The sequence below is a fragment of the Pipistrellus hanaki genome, assembly GCF_964339955.1.
Source record: "Pipistrellus hanaki genome assembly, chromosome: 11".
Lineage (NCBI taxonomy): Eukaryota > Metazoa > Chordata > Mammalia > Chiroptera > Vespertilionidae > Pipistrellus > Pipistrellus hanaki.
This window is the reverse complement of record NC_140513.1, coordinates 39,208,557-39,227,237: the sequence shown is the minus strand read 5'-3', so window position 1 is coordinate 39,227,237 and position 18,681 is coordinate 39,208,557. Positions and strand designations below refer to the sequence as shown.

Below are 18,681 nucleotides of genomic sequence, written 5' to 3'. Positions count from 1 at the left end.
CTTCTTAGCTGTTGTATTCTGTGCATAATTCTGCTCCCAATTCTCAGAGGTGGCGAGGTAAGGTGTAATTTGAATGCAGTACAAAGGCCAAGATGAGGGTTGGTTCCTAAAGTGCCCCATCTAGGTGAATGGATGCTCTTCTGTTTCCACAGCCCTGTGACCACACTCAGCATGTTGTAGATTTTTCTTAATTGTCTGTTGATCTTGCCATATTGTGAGCAAGTGAAGGCAGGGACCACATCAGGCTTGCTTTCCATTGCATCCCCTGTACCTAGCAAAATGCCTTGCATGTAGTAGGTACTTTAAAGTACATGCTGAGTGAAGGGACAATTGAAGGGACAGATGGATAGAGAAATTTTTGGGTACTTCAGTGTCCATTATACAATTCTATCCCTGAATCTCTTAATTGCAAGTTTGCTTCTGAGGGGTGCTTGGATTCAGCTTCCTTTATCTTACCCCAAAAGCTTTATAAAAATAACTACTTCTCTTGCAGGCTACTTCATTTCTTCTTTCTTCTCTATCCCCAAATTTCTCCCTTATTATTATTTCTAACTAGTCTTTTAGACAAGATGTTTGGAATATTTTTTCTTGTTTCATTTACATGTTTTAAGAACTGTTTTTCTTTCTTTCTACCTTATGTTTAATTGTCAGTTTCTTTTAGAACCTCTTTAGAAACAGGAGCACATGTTATAAATTCATATGAGCAAATACTGTCTGTTCCCTCTCATTTTGAAAAAAAATTATAATTAAAATTCATGGTGGGAAAAAATTCTAAAGTGGCAAGTTGCCTTTCTAAGATATTACCATGTCTTATTTTAGAACTAATCTACATTATTAAATAAGATTCACTTCATTGGAGTCACTGAATAATTGCTGCTTACTAATTATTGTTTTGTGATATTAGTTTTACCACATATGCCTAGTTTTTAGGAAGTAGACTCAGTATTATTCAAAAAGAGATAGAAAATATATGTCATAAATCAAGTAAATTTGTAATTAAAACAATTTCACAAGTATAGTCAATTTTTTTAAAATATATTTTTATTGATTTTTAACAGAGAGAAAGGGAGAGAGATAGAGAGGTAGAAACATCGATGAGAGAGAAACATTGACCAGCTGCCTCCTGCACACCCCCCACTGGGGATGTGCCCGCAACCAAGGTACCTGCCCTTGACTGGAATCGAACCTGGGACCTTTCAGTCCGCATATCGACGCTCTACCACTGAGCCAAACCGGCTTCGGCTATAGTCAATTTTTATTGGATAATTTTTAAAGTTTAAATGCAGTACAGATAAATAAGCTTTATCTCTTAACAGATTCTTACTTTTTTTCTTAAGGCACCGCAACAGAGAAGCTTACCCCAAAGATTATGATATCGAGGGTCCTGAGAAAATTAAAAAACTGTGTAATTCAACATATCGGAGATTTGGAACTGATGAATCCCAAGTGAGTAGTGGCTGCTAATTTCTTTAAGACTGGAATCTTCCCTTTGTGAAGAATGAAAAAATAAAGGGAGGAGCACTTTGCTAATGCCAGCCTCTTAGCAATGTAAGTTACTTAGGCACGTGATTTAGTCACTGTGTGCTTCAGTGACCTTACCTTAAATGTGTATATTTCAAAAGGTTATTGGGAAAATAAAATGAGGTAAAACAAGTGAAGCGCTTAACTCAGCCCAAGTGCTCAAGAAATGATTACTGTTGTTATACTTTTCCTGCACCTGAGGCATCTTGCTAGGTGTCTGCTTTGACCTTCACAATTACCAGGTGATTTTATAGATGGGTAGGATCTCCTAGAGCAGTGGTCGGCAAACTGCGGCTCTCGAGCCACATGCGGCTCTTTGGCCCCTTGAGTGTGGCTCTTCCACAAAATACCACGTGCAGGCGCGCATGTACAGTGCGATGGAAACTTCATGGCCCATGCGCAGAAGTCGGTTTTCGGCTTGGGTGAGTCTATTTTGAAGAAGTGGTTCTAACACTGAGCCACACTCAAGGGGTCAAGCCGTGGTTTGTCGACCACTGAACTAGAGGTTAAGCAACTTTCTCAAAGTTAGTTAGGGAGTGGAAGACTTAGATTTCAGTTCTTTTTGTAATTATGGTAGCAGAGTTGTGAGTAATTAAAACATGCTAATATCCTTATAATATTTGTACACCCAGTTACAAAAAGAATATTCATTGCATTGCATCAGTAATTTGTATTTGAACTGCTTTTGTGGGTTACTGCTTGGCTATTTAGACTTCTACCCAATCAGTATGAGGCAGGAACTCAACTTCACAAAGACCCCTAAATTGTGTCCTACAATGCTAAGAGCTTTGGGCGAGTTGAAGACCCAATTTAATCTTAATAGGATGGTCTTGGGGCCTGAAGAGCTGGTAATTTGATGTGGGCAGATGTGAATGTGTTTTAAAAACTAGGTTTCTATCACATTCTGCCCTCAAAGGCTGGCCTAGTTTGAAATAGGGCAGGTACAGGAAGGAAGATCTACACTTATAATTGGAAATGGTTCTAGAAGAGCCTCAGTCCTCCAGTATGATGGAAATAAATTAGCTTTTCAGGGCCCAGACTGTTACCTCCCTTCCTTGTATAGTTCAATTGACAGAGTAATAACTTAGTCTGAAAAATGGGGACTTAAAATAAAGATATAACTGCCTGGATATGGTACCAAAAAGTTTTAAAGAACCAAAACAACAAGACAGTCTCTTTCATTCTCTCTCTCTCTATCTCTCTCTTTCTCTCATACAAGCACACAGAAGTCTCTCTTGGCATCTCTGTTTCTCTCTGCTCAGTTGTGCTCTTTTCTAACAGCTCAGTTCTCAGGGGAATTCTGATGATTTTTTTCAATTTCCACCCCACCCTCTTGCCTTTGCACCAGGCTGTCTCTTTGGTCATTAGCTCACACATGGATAGAGCTCTTGAGTCTGGTACCTAACTCTATCAATAGTCACCCTCTCCCACTTTCCCAAATCCAGTTTAACCTTGCTTTCTTGAGCACAGGGCTATAGTCAGGACAAGAGCAAGTGGGAAAAGTAGGCATTATCTGGCGGACACTTAGAGGTTTTTTTGTTTGTTTGTGTTTTGTGTGTGTGTGTGTGTGTGTGTGTGTGTGTGTTATTGTTGTTTTACTTTGAAAAACATTTATTTTTCAATTCTAAATGAAAATGTTTTTGGCCTCTGGTTTGTTGGAGGAAGTAAGACGAAGGGAAGTATGAGGTGTAAGAACCACAAAATTCATTCCTTATATTCCATGCTTAATAGTAGTCAATCCTCAGGTTTAATATATGATGCATAAATAAGATATTAACCTTCTCTCTGACACTTGTTCATGGTCATTGAAAACTAGTCCTTCCTTTACCAGATTTGCAGTATGTATTTGATAGGAAGAAAAATAGACCAAGGAGTCACTATTTCTGATGAAACTGCTATTTTCATGTCTTAATAGTAGGTTACAGTTTTCTCTGTAGATTTTTTTTTATATATAAAGCACTTGCTCATTCAACTTGTTTCTTGCTATTCTCAAACAACATTATAAAGTTGACAAGAAATACATTATTTCAGTTCTCAACTTAGATTCACTTATTTCAAATGGCTCACCAAAGGTCCCAGGTGTATAAAAAAGGAGGTGATACAGAATCTCCATACCTTCATGTGTCAGGTGGGATGCTAGGTGAGGCGGGAGGATGGATGAATGTCTCTTTCTCTTGTCACAGATTTTGATGGAGGTCTAAATACTAGAACACGCTTGATATTTAGCAGGAGCCATATGTCCTAAAGCAAGATACCTAAGCAGGAGCTGTAAAAGATTATAAATTAGATAAGGCCAGTATGAATGGTTATGTCTTTGAAGACTAAAGGCCAAGAGTTGAAAGAGGATTTATTTAGTTGTGGGTTGTATGTCCCTCTTCCAAGTTGAGAGATGTTTCAAGGGAACCACTCAGAGAGATGTGTCCTGTAATTTAGAGGACATAGAGTCCAGGTATAGGACATATGCCTGAGAACCTAGAGCTGAGAGGCCATGCTTGGTCTGGCAGAGCAGGTGGTGGGGTGTTTGCGGGAAGCAGTCCTTGAAGTGGCATGTTGGTCAAGAATATATGAGTGTGTGAATTTACCCATGGACTCATTGGAGAGAACTGGCCAGAGCACATTTGAAAAGGCTGCTTAGAGTAGGAGCAGGGGATGAAGAGACTGAGCACAACAGACCCATCAGATACTCAAGGCTTGGGAAAAGAAGTTGTAATCAACCGGGAGGAGCTTTGCCTGCTTTCAGCAAGCTACAGTTGGAGAGCCTTGTAAGAGAGTCCCTGGACACAATTACAGTTGTGCCGCACGAGAGGAGTCAATTTGGAATGTCCTGTAAGCCCAGGACCACCAGCACAGGTCAAGAGAGTAAAAGCCATTTAACACTATGCCTCATCTCTTCTCATCAGCCAGACATGGGAGGGGCCTGGGAATTGGGGGAATATAGAAGAGAGAAGCCTGGAAATGAAAGGAAACAGCTGTGAAACAAGGCCCCATCCACTGCAGGCTTCCATGCTTAAAGCAGCCCTGAGCTGCGGAGCTGAGAACCTTAAATCTAATCAGAAGTGTTACTTCACTGGACTGGAAAATTTATAGCTACAATGAGATCCTTCTTGAGATTGAGGGGCCCAAAAAAGCTATGGGACTTGCTTAAAATTTCCAACAAGCCAAAGGAAAGAACTACCTATCCATGTGGGATTTAAGGGACAGCTTGATTAAAATCAAATTGCTTAATGATCGCATTCTATCGATGGAATAGAATCAGTTCAATAAGATGGTTACAAGAACAGTGCCTCATTTCATCTTTGGAAAAACTCCCCAGGCAGGTGCCACACGTGGCCTACATTGTGTAGATGAGGATACTGAGGCCAAGTGAAGCTTTATCACTTATTCAAAGTCAAACAGCTGGCAAGTATATTAAAAATTAAAATCCATTTATTTCCCTATTGGTTCCAAAATCTAAGATAGTAAATACTTTCCCAAACTCCCTATTAAAATGCCACATTGCTCCACTCTTATGCCTTTTAAACATCCGACAGTACATACTCCTTTCAGAAAATGAGCCTGGTTACTTTTTTTGCTCTGGCTTGGGTATTGTATACCCTTCTGCATATGTTGTGGGCTTTGATTTCTTACATCTTAGCTATAACCTCTGTCCTGTTTCCCAAATTATGTCTGCATATGTGCTGGCCAGCCCTATTCCCATCTGCTTCTTCTCCTGAATATCTTTATAGCATTTTTTTCTCCCAGCATTGTTGCTGAGTGGCTGCTTCTTATGTGCACCAGCATTTCTGTTTAGCTGATTGAAGGTTTCCTTGCCCTTAACTGCTACTGCTGGGGCGAATGTGCACATTAGCTTTTTGTAAAGATATTTAAGATGAAACTCTCTTTATCTACATTATGGCCAATACTCCAAAAGGTCAAGAACAAAACCACAGTCTCATGTACCAAAGTGAAATATTAGGCCACTGAGGTGAAATCCTCAAAGAAGATGCTGCCCTTAGGCACATGCAGAATTTAAGAGGATTGAAGTTCAGGAAACCAAAAGAGGAGTTATAAGTAGAGAACAGGGTTTTGGAAAAGGTGTGCTGTAAGTCTTATCTGGAAACATACTCCTCTGGTTTCAGTGGTGGCATAATGGATTTCCTACCCCGATACCTTCAGGCTGTGTGGGACCATGGGAGCTGCAGATTCACAGGAGAGCAGTAATTCAAGCCACTGGAGGTTTTTTTTTTTTGGCTATTTTATTATTCTAAGTGACTATAGGAAATAGCATTTTAAACTACAGTATTTTGTTTTGGTATTTTATTTGGATTTTGTTGAGGTGCTATTGGGCTATAACAGAGTGAGCCCCATGTAAACTAAACTGATCAGGGGTACTTTTATCTTTGCTTGTTCATTTGTAAAGTCTCACCCAAGGATCCTCACAACACTACCAAAGGCCCTGTCACAATCACAGTCTCAAGACTGCTTCTTGTAAACTCAGAAGGATAAGATATGGTATATTTGTATTGATTTCAGAAAGGAAGGCAGAGGGAGAGAGAGATGGAAACATCAGTGATGAGGGAAAATCATTGATTAGCTGTCTCCTGCATGCCTCCTACTGGGGATTGAGCCCACAACTCGGGCATGTGCATTGGTAATGGATCCATGATCTCTTGGTTCATGGTCGAAGCTCAACTATTGAGCCACACCCAGCCAGGCTCAGAAGGATTTTAAGTGCAAGCATAGCTGATGCTGTCAAAGAAAAGCAAATAATTGTATTAAAAAAATTTTCTTATACAGGTAATAAATTAATGCCAAGGCTTTTTTGGAACTAACAGGACCACATTGATGAGCACATTAGGTTAATATTAATAGTATTAGCAGTATTACAGTCATTTTAGACTTTAAAATAGCAAATAAATGAATAGTACAGAAGTATGCTAATATTTATTTTATGAATAAAGAATAGCTAAGTGGGTCTCAAATTTGGCATTTATAAATTAATGACCCTAAAAAGAATATAAAGTGATATATAATTACACTGAATCTGAGAAATTCAATTATCATTTATTTAATTGACTCAGGTATATTTTTCTTTGTTTGACGCAGTAGAATGGTGCTTTGATCACATAGTCTTAGAGATGCTTGTTTTCAGATCTAAGTACCTGAAAGAGGCATATAGATGAAATTCTTATAAATGGAATAATTTTAAATGTCACTGTGAAAGAACAACTTAAATCAGGAAAAAGGAAGTTGTTTGGAGGTAGTGGGTTGTTGAGTCCTGTCATGCTTCCTGTCTCTATTATCTCTGAGTGTGGAATTGATGCCATTGGTTCCACCTTATTAACCTGGAAGTACTTTGGATTGTCTTCCCTAGTATTGTTTGGCACAGTTGAATCTACCTTTATTAATTCAGGAATTCTGTATCAGTTTTGGCCCGCTATCTGTACCTTCCTTGTTGTCTGCTGCAGCTATGGGTTTATTCTAGCAAATATCTTCTCTGCCATTCCTAGGGGTTTGGGACAGGAATGAAAGTAGGTGTCCACCATTTTTATCCCATCACTCTCCTTCACAACTCTTCTTCTGTATCAAAAATAAGGCCAAATTTAACTTTAGAGAAACTTGAATTTAATTTTACATGTATATTAATTTGCTTAAGCAAGAACAAATGGAGCTAAAAATGTGCAAACACACACACACACACACACACACACACACACACACACCCCTACTATCTATTTATCCTACTTTATGGAGTTAGTTTTTTCTCACTCCTTGGATAAAATATGTGCAGTTTCCATCATTTTTATGGTCCATTTTTATGTCTATTGGTCACATTTCAATAATTAAAATATATAATCAAAATTATGAATTTCATTTAAATTTAAATCTTTTCCCTTCCACCATTTAGAGGTCTGCAGAGGCAAGTATGTGCGCAGGGCAGGGTTAATTGGTTTTCTATTTCTTCATTTTTCTGCTCCTCCTTCCTTTTCTCAGACAACTGGACAGCTAAAAAGCTCTCATGGGATAACTTTACTAATATTAATTACTTAACTGAGACCACTGTTGTGACAAGATGTTTTGATGTCTGAGAGTGATCAAAATAAAACATGGCACTTGTCCAAGATTTATTTCTTTTCAGAACAGGCTAGCATAAACAGGCAGTGGGGAAAAAAAACCCACACAATGAAATTTTTTTTTCTGATTGTACCCTATGAGTCCCAGTTACTCAGAATAGTAATGGGGTGGGTCCACTCTGCTCCTCTGGGATCCTTTAAGTAGTCAGTGTACGGCACTACTGAATTCACCCAGACATGACGACAGCCAGCATTTCTAGGGGCAAAACTGCTGCTGAGAAATAAGAGCAGCCTTTCGGATGCTTTCTAAAGATAAAGATTTGACAAAGTCTCATTGCTTACTTGTTGATGATAGTGACATTTTTGGTCGTGGTGCAGAAAAGGTACAGTTGGTAGGGGAGTGCTGTTTAACAGGGTAAAATAAGATGTACTCATTTGTGATTAAAGATCTAAGATAATGAATGCCAACTCCTTCATTACAAAGTGAGGTGCTGAATCACTCATGTAGAATAGGCAAAGCATTTGAGCAGCAACTGAATTTTAGCCCCTTGGCCTCTCATCCACCTTGAAGATTAAAAAAAAATTTTTTTTTAAAAAGGCTGAGAGTATTTGGAACTTGGAGGAATCATTTGAAGATAGTGTGCATGCTGAGTCTCATACCTGTTGTCCCCAAGGGGTAGGGGTAATAAGTATGCCCATTCATTTCAAAGCCTTTGAGTAAGGCCTCAAGGACACTAGTCAGGGGACTTGATCAGTGTTTCCTGACAGTGGAGGACTTGGTGGACTGAAATCTGACTCATTTCTGATGCAGCCTGTGGCATCAGAGAGGAAAACTGATTTGGGAAGTACCTGTACTTCCTTCTCTATGGGTCAGAGGGGTATGCTTTTTGGGGATCCTGTAAGAAGCTCAAATGCCAATCATCTAAAACAATTATTATAAGAGAGATTCTGCCAGGGAATAAGTCATCCTCAGCAGGAAGAAGCTGGATACCCTCAAATGTGGAATTTGAGTGTAAGTTCTAAGTGACTTGCTTGTTTTCCATATCAGCCATAAGGTTATATGCCTACTGGGCTTTCTTAAATGCAGCACATATGGGAAGAGAGTTTATCTTGGAAGATTAGAAGTGAGGACTAAAAAAAAATTGTTATTCAAGAAAACAAAGAATAAGCATGATATTATGAAGTGAACTTCCTGCATACACATTAGATATTTTTATATTACCATTTGACTCAAGTGAGACTTTACTATGCAAATTAAATGGAAATTTTAATGATCATCCTGTGGGTTTGTGCTGTGTTAATTTAGCTGTCTCACATACCAAATTGCCAATCTCCAGTTTGTAATATATATATATAAAACCCTAGTCTTTTAAACATATGGAAGTGCTTTTATAAATTACCCACCGTTATGTCAGGTTATGAACATTTCTAGGCCAAAGTGATCTTTCATATTAAGATGGTATAGGATTAGGTTTCTCTTTTTTTATAAACAAAATCTAATAGGATTAATGTGATCTGGGGCTTCATTGAATAAGTTGGGGAACCTAGCTTTTAGGATCAGGAACAATAATGGGTTCTAGTGGTGATGTTGAGTTCTGGTTCTCTGCTGTGAACTTCTTTTTAAAAAAATATATTTTATTGATTTTTTACAGAGAGGAAGAGAGAGGGATAGAGAGTTAGAAACATCGATGAGAGAGAATCATCTATCAGCTGCCTCTTGCACAACCCTTACTAGAGATGTGCCTGCAACTAAGGTATTTGCCCTTGACTGGAATCGAACCTGGGACCTTTCAGTCCGCAGGCCGATGCTCTATTCACTGAGCCAAACTGGTTTTGGCTCTGCTGTGAACTTGTACATTTGTGATATTCTATCACAAATGAAATATTCAATCCTCACTGTCTGTTTTTGTTTCCAAGATCCCCTAAATGTTACCCATATTGCATCTGCAATTGGTTTGTGTACATCTTACAGTCTGCAGATTTTCCTCATAGTAATAATTGCTTGCTAATTCATTGAATTACTACCTGTGATAGAAAATGGATGATGATGATGATGATAGCAATGATGATGGCGATGATGAAGATTATATCTGAAGGGCCTCTGGGCAGGCTGGGTGCAGAGTGGCAGGAGTGGGGGAACACTTGCATTGTCACTCCAGCAATGAGGCAAGCACGGTGGCCTGGCTGCGGAGGACCAAAGCAAGGGTTCTGGCCCAGCTGCGGAGGGTCTGTAAGCAGGCCCGGCCCACTGTGGCTGGGCGTAATGTTTGCTTCAATTTATAAAGTGATTGCTAGAAATAATTTCTTACTTAAGGAAATAAAATATATTAACCCTGAGAAGGAAATAAAAAGCAGATATATTAATATTTAGTTGAATGCAGAACTTTTCATTTCATAGAAAAAAACTAATTTGTTATTTTCCAACAACTTAGAGCAAGAAATGGCTACTTTTACATCTTTGTGGTGAAATAGCTGCTATAAGATATCACTTATTTTTAAATGTCAATTGAGTCAATAATTATAATCAGAGTCTACTTCAACAAAAATATATTTTAGTAACTGATTATTTTTACAATTAATACATTTTTATTACATTTGGCTTTTTTTTCTTTCCCTTTTTTCAGATTTGGATCTCAGAAACACATGAACAAATGGCACGGGTTTTTTTAAACACAGAATTGGCTCAAATAAAAAGCAAAGCTTTATTGAATGAGGAAACATTATTGTCTGGGATTGTTGAAAGGTATTTTTACTATTTTTCTTTGCCTATGGAATAGGACATGCAGGAAAGGGTTATGTAAGTACTGAAGAGGTCTACACACTACAGGAACACTTTAAGCACTGGAGCACATTTCACACCTCCATGCTGTCTGCCTATGCCATTCCTATGAATTCCCTTTCCTCAGTTTGCCAATCAGCACTACTCATTCTGGGTCTAGCTAAAATGTAATGTTTACATGTTTTGTTTTGTTTTTTTGTTTTTTGTTTTTTGTTTTTCTGTTAAAGGATCTAATTAGCTTTGAACCCCAGCTTCATGGTTTATTTGTGAAAGTTATTTGGTGTCTGTAACCTTCAGTTTGTTCACTATAACACGGGAATCATAAAAGTGTCTACTTCATAAAGTTTTTCTGAAGTTTAGATGAAATAAAGTATGAAATGTGCATAGAAATATTGCCTGAGTTACGTTAAGAATTAGCTAAACTGTTATTAAACAGAATTGCTTTTACCTCCTTGCCCTTTGAGTATTTTTTGTGTGTGTGTTTTATAAACCAGTTGGACTTACATTCTAATTATTTATATGTAGGTATGTTTCTCTGAGATAGACAGTCTTTTGAGGGTAGGAACTGTTTCTTAGTTCTATCTGTAGTCCTGCAACCTGGCAGAGTACCTTCTCATGGAAGTGTGAGATATAGACTTTCTCTTATATTGTAACTAGTGGCCCAGTGCATGAAATTTGTGCACGGCGGTAGGGGATTCCCTCAGACCAGCCTGCACTCTCTCCAGTCGGACATCCCTCTCGCAATCTGTGACTGCTGGATCCTAACCACTCACGTTCTGCCTGCCTGATTGCCCCTAACTGCCTTGCCTGCCTGTCTGATTGTCCCTAACCCCTCTACCTGCCTGCCTGATCACCTCTAATTGTCCTCCCCTGCTGGCCTGATCTCACCCCCAATTTCCCTCCCCTGCCCAGCTTGATTGCTCCTAACTGTGTCTGCCTCAGCCCCCACCACCATGGCTTTGTCCACAGGAAGTCGGACATCCGGAAGATGGCCTGTCAACCTAGTCTAATTTGCATAATACCCTTTTATTAGTATAGATTATTGGAAAATGCAGTCAAAGTAATGATGGAATACTGACATTTTCATTTACATATTGGGACATTTTATTTTGCAAAGTGCATAAATATGGATATCTTTTAAAATAATTATCATAAAAATTTAGCCCCAAGTCAGTTTTCTATGGCTTTGATAGTTTATAAATGTCAGTGTGACATGCTTCTAAAATTGTTATTTTGTTTCCAGGGACACTGGATTGCCTCTGACAGGCTTTGGAGCTCTCTTTACTAGGCACCCACCAGATCGGCGCAAAATGTAAGTAGTCCTTAAACTGCTGCAGATTGCACAAAATGTTTCTTAGTGATTAAGGAGGTTTGTTTGCAGGGGTGAAGGTGTGAGGGGCCAACCAAAGTCAACAAAAGGCCCTTTATGTGGCAGCTTTCAGACTTCTTTCCTTTAACAAAATGTTATTTTTCATCAATGTGCATAATGTTAATAAATAATAGTCAACCCATCTTATTTATAGATTCCATATTTGCAAATTCGTTTACTAAAAAATTATTTATAACCCCCAAATCAATACTTGGGGTGTTGTTTCTGTCATTCGTGAACATATATAGTGTGGTGAAAAATTTGAGCCACCTGATGCATACATTCCCAGTTTAAGTTGAAACAGCCTCTTGTTTCAGATCAAGTACTGTATGCAAGTGTCCTCAAAGTCTACGTAGTGTTTTCTTTTTAATTGATGAATTTGCTGTTTGAAATGGCTCCCAAGTACTGTATGGTGCTAAAGTGCTATCTGATATATCTAAGCACAATAGGCTGTGATGTGGAAAAAATAAGTGTGCTAAATTAAGCTTCCTTCAGGCATGAGTCATAATGCTATTGCCTGTAAGTCTGATGCTAATGAATCAACAATATATATTACATAAGGTGTCTTTAAACTAGTTACATATTGATTGGTTGATGAAAATATTATAACCAGAGACTCTAAGTATCTAACTCCATATTTCTGTAATGGTTCAGCATTTGCTAATTCAGTGTTTGTAGTGACTTTATAGAACATTACTGTGAATAATGAGAATTTATAATAGAGCACGAGATTAGTAACTTTGCCAATAAAAGAAATAAAATTTATGTTGGGGGTGACATGACTTGTTACTACAGAAAAGAGATTCCTTTTCCATTCATCTATTTAAAGAATACAAACTTTTATAATTTCTATATGACATAGAGATAAATGATGTAGTACTTCCAAGCATGGCAAAATTCTAAGTATTGAATTTTGCATTATGAAGGTATGAGTGTGTGTCATTGTCAACAGCAATTTAAATGTGCTTTCTTACTTTGAAAACTGTCTGGCATTAGAACTAAGCTAATTTGCTGAGTCTGCCTGAGGTGAGGAGAGTTGGGGAGTCTCACCTCATTTCACAGTCACCTGTAGTAATTCTGGGCAGATATTCTAGCCCTGTGGGTTCTAACTCCGATTGTTCCAGCAAGGCTGGCTGGCCTGCATCCCTCACAGCATGCAGCACCTCTACGTGAGCTGGAAGGTCCACAAAGAGTATCCCCAGTATGATCCTTGAGGAGAATGGGCTTTGGGCTTCCATCAAGGCGATGGGCCAAAAGCATCCTGCTGGCTCCCTCTACATGAAGTCTGGGATTTCCAGCAAAGGCAGACTTTAACAACTATCAAAACTCTGAGAAACTCACAAGAAAATAAAGGGCTAGAGCAGGAGAAGGCTGGGGATGGTAGGAGCAGAGAAGGGAGAAGGGAAAAGATGAAGTCTCTAACTGGAGTCTTGGTCCAGTCCAGGGTGGGAGCCGTGATCGCACTGGGTCAGGCTTAGATCTGAAAGACTCTTAATCTGTTGTGTTTGCAAACTTGGATCATACGCTCAAAGTTGGATTTTTGCATGGACCGTGACTGCTGTTTTTAGTCCACGGCAGAAAATGAGATAGTCAAGGTTCTACATAATAAAGAATTTGATGTCAACAACCTCCCTCCCTAAAGCTCTGATATCAACATTGAGATCTATAATGCCAGCCACAGATAGCCAGTGGGACCCTGGCTTGTCTTCCCCAACTCTAGTTAGAGAAAGCAGTCTAAGATACTGAAGAACTGGGCTGTGCATCTTAAGAAGAAAGAAATGGCAGGGAAAATAAGTGCAGTTAAGCCAGCAAACTGCAGTAGAGGCACTCAACCCGTATTTCCCTTACAGTGAAGACACCAATTCAGCCTCTCTTTTCTTGTTCTAAAATATATTATTATTGATTTCAGAGAGGAAGGGAAAGGAAGAGAGAGATAGAAATATCAATGATGAGAGAGAATCATTGATTGGCTACCTTCTGCATGCCCTACACCAAAGATCAAGCCCACAATCCAGACATGTACCCTGACCAGTAATCGAACCATGACCTCCTGGTACATAGGTCGATGCTTAACCACTGAGCACACTGGGTAGGCTAACCTCCCTTTCCAATGGACTACCTATATAGTCATCAAAAGCAGAGGCAACTGATAGTTTTAGGAGTAACACGGATTAAGTCTCAATTGAAAAACTCATAACACATCTAAAGAACAAAAGCATCATGAAGAATGAGATATAGGCAACCAACATGAGAGGAAGCAGACCAGATGTAGCAAATGGAACAGGAATTTAAAACTAATGGAACAAAAGGTTAAAGCTTTATTATTTATGGAAATAAAGGAAACAGCAGAAAATGTAGACAAAATAATAAAAATCAAGTTGACATTAAAATCCCAACAGCAATACTGGATATAAGAGCATAACAGCCGAAACCGGTTTGGCTCAGTGGTAGAGCATCGTTCTGCGGTCTGAAGGGTCCCAGGTTCGATTCTGGTCAAGGGCATGTACATTGGTTGCGGGCGCATCCCCAGTGGGGGGTGTGCAGGAGGCAGCTGGTCGATGATGTTTCTCTTTCATCGACGTTTCTAGCTCTCTATCTCTCTCCCTTCCTCTCTGTAAAAAAATCAATAAAATATATTTTTTTAAAAAGAGCATAACATTAAAGTATTGAAGGAAAATAATTTTGATCCCATAATTATTTAAATGTGAGGGTCAAATAAAAATGTGGGTATAAAAGGGCTGGTTGCAGACTTACTATCCTATCATGAACAATTGCAGAACTGGATATTAGGTGACTGTTGTCAAGTGTTGGACAGCAACCAGTGAGGCTCTGTGCTCCTTGAGATAGGAGGTGAACATCACATTCTCCCCTGACTCACCAAGAAAAGTTTTTCTGGCTGTGGTATAGACAGGTGAACCCAAGTGCAGAGCAGTGTTCTTATTAAGTCTGGAGATGGGAATTTGATAGCACTGGAATTTTTAGGACAGGATATTGAAGAGAAGGAAACCTTCATGGAGTTCACCTCAAATGATTGATCAGAACCTGGGCTTTGAGTGCACTTTAAAAAATAAGCTAGAGCTATCTTTGGTATACTCTGAAATTTCAATGGTGCTCTCTCCTGTGTATTGTGTAGTAGGCTCTGGGCATACATTACCTGCCTTCAAATCCTGGACCTTCCTCTTAAGGATCTTGGGCACATTTTGTACATCAGTTAGTTTCTTTATCTGTAAAATGGGAGTAATAATTATAAAGGCACCAAAATAAAATTTATAGGATTATGTGATGATTAAATAAGTTAATGCATGTAAAATTAGAAGGGTAACTGATGCACGAATGGTAAGTGCTATGCAAGTCAGCTGGGCCAGATACTTAGTGAACCCTTTCAGTCTAGAAACTCCTACCCATCCGTTCAGGGCAGTGTCCTTGATTTATTTCATTGATGATTTATACCTTCCATTTCCTCTGTTCTCCCTTTTTGGAAAGTTTTTATTTGGATATTGTATTGCTTGCCCTCGTCCTTTAATTGTCTTATCATTTCTATTTTATTTTTGTCTTTACTATCTACTTTGTTCTCTGTTTCTCCAACCCTACTATTGAGTTCAATTTTTGTTTTCTAAATCCTTCTGTTTTTATAAGATCCACTATTTGATTTTATGACTGCAATATCTTCTTTTACCTATCTGGAGATGTTACACTGATAGTTTTTCTTTATTTTTTTCTTCCACACATACAGTCTCTTATTTTGTCCAAGAATGCTCTCCTGTTTCTGTTTGTATTATTTATTTGTAGTTATGTATCTTCCATGCTAAGGGTTTCCATCAAGTGTTCAGAAATTAATCCTTGGTTTTCTCCTCACGATTAAGAGATGAGGCTTTTTGGGCCTGTGAGTAAGACTTATAGACTTGGAATTTCACTGAGGGATATAGGTGTTTTTTCTTCTTCTTCTTCTTTTTTGCCGAAACCCTTGTATCAGTATTTTAGTCTTTCTGTGTGGGTTGATCAGATTCCCCAGAGAAATCTCTCCCCCATCTGAAGAGTGAAGGGCTGGGGCTGTGTTCCTGTAGCCAGCAGGGCAATTGGCTTGGACATCAATATTAATACTTCATTGTGTATGGTCACTGAACCGTGTTGTTGGTCAAGGATTTTCTCTTTTACCCTTTCCAGTGAATAAATTTCTAGCTCTCTGCTGGCAACAACCCAGCAGTGTGGAGTGCAGTTGGAGCCTGGAGTTCTAACTGCTTCTCAAACAGCTCTCCCCCAGGCCTCCCTTGCTGCTTTAGGACTCAGATTTCTGCTCAGTCAGAACCCCTTGTCCATTTTCTCTTGAGCTTTCAAAATTTGTTTCTCTTGTATCTTTTTTGTCTTCCCTGTTCTTGTGGATTTATTATTTTTAAAAGTATCTTTAATGTGGTTTTAGTAGATCTTTTTGAGGAAGCAAGATGCAAGGTATATATTCATTCTTTTTTTCTTATCTTTAAAAAAAATTTTTTATTGATACATATGTGTCCTTATCCCCTCAAGATCCCCCTCCCCCTGCTCATGCCTCACCCCTGTGGTGTCTATGTCCATTGGTTATGCTTATATGCATATATAGAAGTCCTTTGGTTGATCTCTCCCCCTTGTCCCCACCTTCCCCTACCTTTCGATGCTTCTCTGTCTCTGGGTCTGTTTTTGCTCATCAGTTTATGTTGTTCATTATATTCCACAAATGAGTGAGATCATGTGATATTTATCTCTCTCTGATTGATTTATTTCGCTTAGCATAATGCTCTCCAGGTCCATCCATGCTGTTTCAAGTGGTAGGAGTTTCTTCCTTTTTACAGCAGTGTAGTATTCCATTGTTCCATAGTTTTCTAATCCACTCATCTGCTGATGGACCTTTAGGCTGTTTCCAAACTTAGCTATCAATATTATAAATTGTGCTGCTATGAACACAGGGGTGCATATATTCTTTCTGATTGGTGTTTCTAGTTTCTATGGATATATTCCTAGAAGTGGGATCACTGGGTCAAATGAGAGTTCATTTTTACCGTATTTTCCGGCGTATAAGACGACCCCCCTAATTTTACAGTTAAAACGTAGGTTTAGGCCTATATTCACTGTATAAGACTACCTCCCACTTCCGAGGCAACACCAGTTCTTTTTTTAATAGACCTCCTCTCTGACTCTGGACAATCTGAGCAGGCTTTTTACTAGAACACAGTGTAGCTTCGGGTACAGAACATGTATAATTTGCATGCATAAAAAGCCTGCTCAGATTGGCCAGAGTCAGAGAGGCAGTCTATTAAAAAAAGAACTGGTGTTGCCTTGGAAGTGGGGGGTAGTCTTATACAGCGAATATAGGCCTAAACCTATGTTTTAACTGTAAAATTAGGGGGTCGTCTTATACGCCAGAAAATATGGTAGTTTTTTTTAGGAAACTCCATACTGTTCTCCACAGTGGCTGCACCAGTCTGCATTCCCACCAGCAGTGCACGAAGGTTTCTTTTTCTCTGCATCCTCACCAGCACATGTTGTTTGTTGATTTGTTGATGATAGCCATTCTGACAGATGTGAGATGGTACCGCATTGTCGTTTTGATTGGCATCTCTTGGATGATTAGTGACTTTGACCATATTTTTATATGTACAATACATTCATTCTTAACTCTGAAGTCATCAAGTCCCAACTGAAATGTCACCACCTGTAAAGGAGCTTCCCTTCCTACTGCTATCCTCAGCACCATGGTAGGTCCCTTGTGGGTAGGTATAGCACTGTGTGCTTCTTTTATCACAGCACTATCCATCTTGGTTGCAATTGATAACATTCTTGTTTGTCCTTCTTGCTCTAAAGTCAGCACTCTGAAGGACAAGGCTTTCTCAGCTCTATCCCTAGTGTCTAACAGGGAGCCTGACCTATAACACAAACACAATAATTATTTCTTGGCTGAATAATGATTTCTGATGATGAACATTAAATTGTAATGGGAAGGGGTGTGGTTAATTCCTATCTTATTTGATTTAGGGTGTCAAGGCCTGTACAACTAAAAGTTGATCTCAATTCTATGCTACCGTGTTTCCCCGAAAATAAGACATCCTCCGAAAATAAGACCTAACGTATGGAAAGATAAGACATCCGCTGAAAATAAGACCTACCGCAACTTTGGGAGAAAAAATTAATATAAGACACTGTCTTATTTTCAGGGAAACAAGGTAGTAAATGCATTAGGAGACAAGATTTTTTCGAAAATCATCTCTTATTGGTTTGAATTGCTAGAATTACTTGTTTGTTTTATTTGATTAATGAAAATAAACAAAGAAATAAAATATGAATACCTTCAACCATTCTCTGCTAATTTCATATGCAATTCTTTCTTTCAGTTAATGTATATTAATTATAGGGCATTCCATATAATAGAATGCAGTGGTATTTTAGAATATGCGCTCTTGAATATTAAATATTCTTTTGCTTCTTGCCAACTGTACAGCTGTGGAAGTTAAATGTCAACTTTAAAAGGCAGTGAATAAGAATGAGCTTGCTCAATGGACCAAAATAATGTGCTTCAACTTATAAAAGAAAAGTTGTAATCATAATGTAAATTTAAACCTCAGGTTACCTCTTAACAACAACAACAAATCAGAAAACAGGTATGGCTTTGTTATTAAGGAGACATGAGTCAGATGCATTTACATTAATTTTTAATATAATATCCATTATGCTGTGATGGCATTTGACAGTTTTTTTCTTTTCTCACAACTTAACCAAGAGCCTACCTACTTAGTTTAAAACCAATGTGAAGAAGACACAACATCTTTCCTCCTTAAACTGGCAGCAAACATCTCAGTGAAACATACTGAAAATCAGAATAACTAGAATGTTGGACACCACTGGACTTGTCACTCCTGACCTTAAATAGAGAAAAGGACTCTGTGGATAAATTCCTTTCACCTAAGTCACAGACAGAGAAAAAAAATTAAATT

The 18,681-nt window shown here is 38.6% G+C and overlaps 1 protein-coding gene across 9 annotated transcripts in view; it reads left to right on the top strand.

Moving 5' to 3' along the window:
- The window catches only part of CFAP95 (cilia and flagella associated protein 95), a 108,560-nt gene that overhangs the window by 25,025 nt on the left and 64,854 nt on the right, over nucleotides 1-18,681 (top strand). For 5 of the 9 annotated variants that reach the window (XM_084899555.1, XM_084899561.1, XM_084899554.1 and 2 more), the window contains 3 exons: nucleotides 1,338-1,446; nucleotides 10,199-10,317; nucleotides 11,597-11,665. In XM_084899555.1, coding sequence (XP_084755681.1) covers nucleotides 1,338-1,446; nucleotides 10,199-10,317; nucleotides 11,597-11,665 — 297 coding nt within the window. The remainder of the gene's footprint in view (nucleotides 1-1,337; nucleotides 1,447-10,198; nucleotides 10,318-11,596; nucleotides 11,666-18,681) is intronic. The other 4 variants (XM_084899559.1, XM_084899556.1, XM_084899560.1 and 1 more) reach the window with 1 other exon arrangement.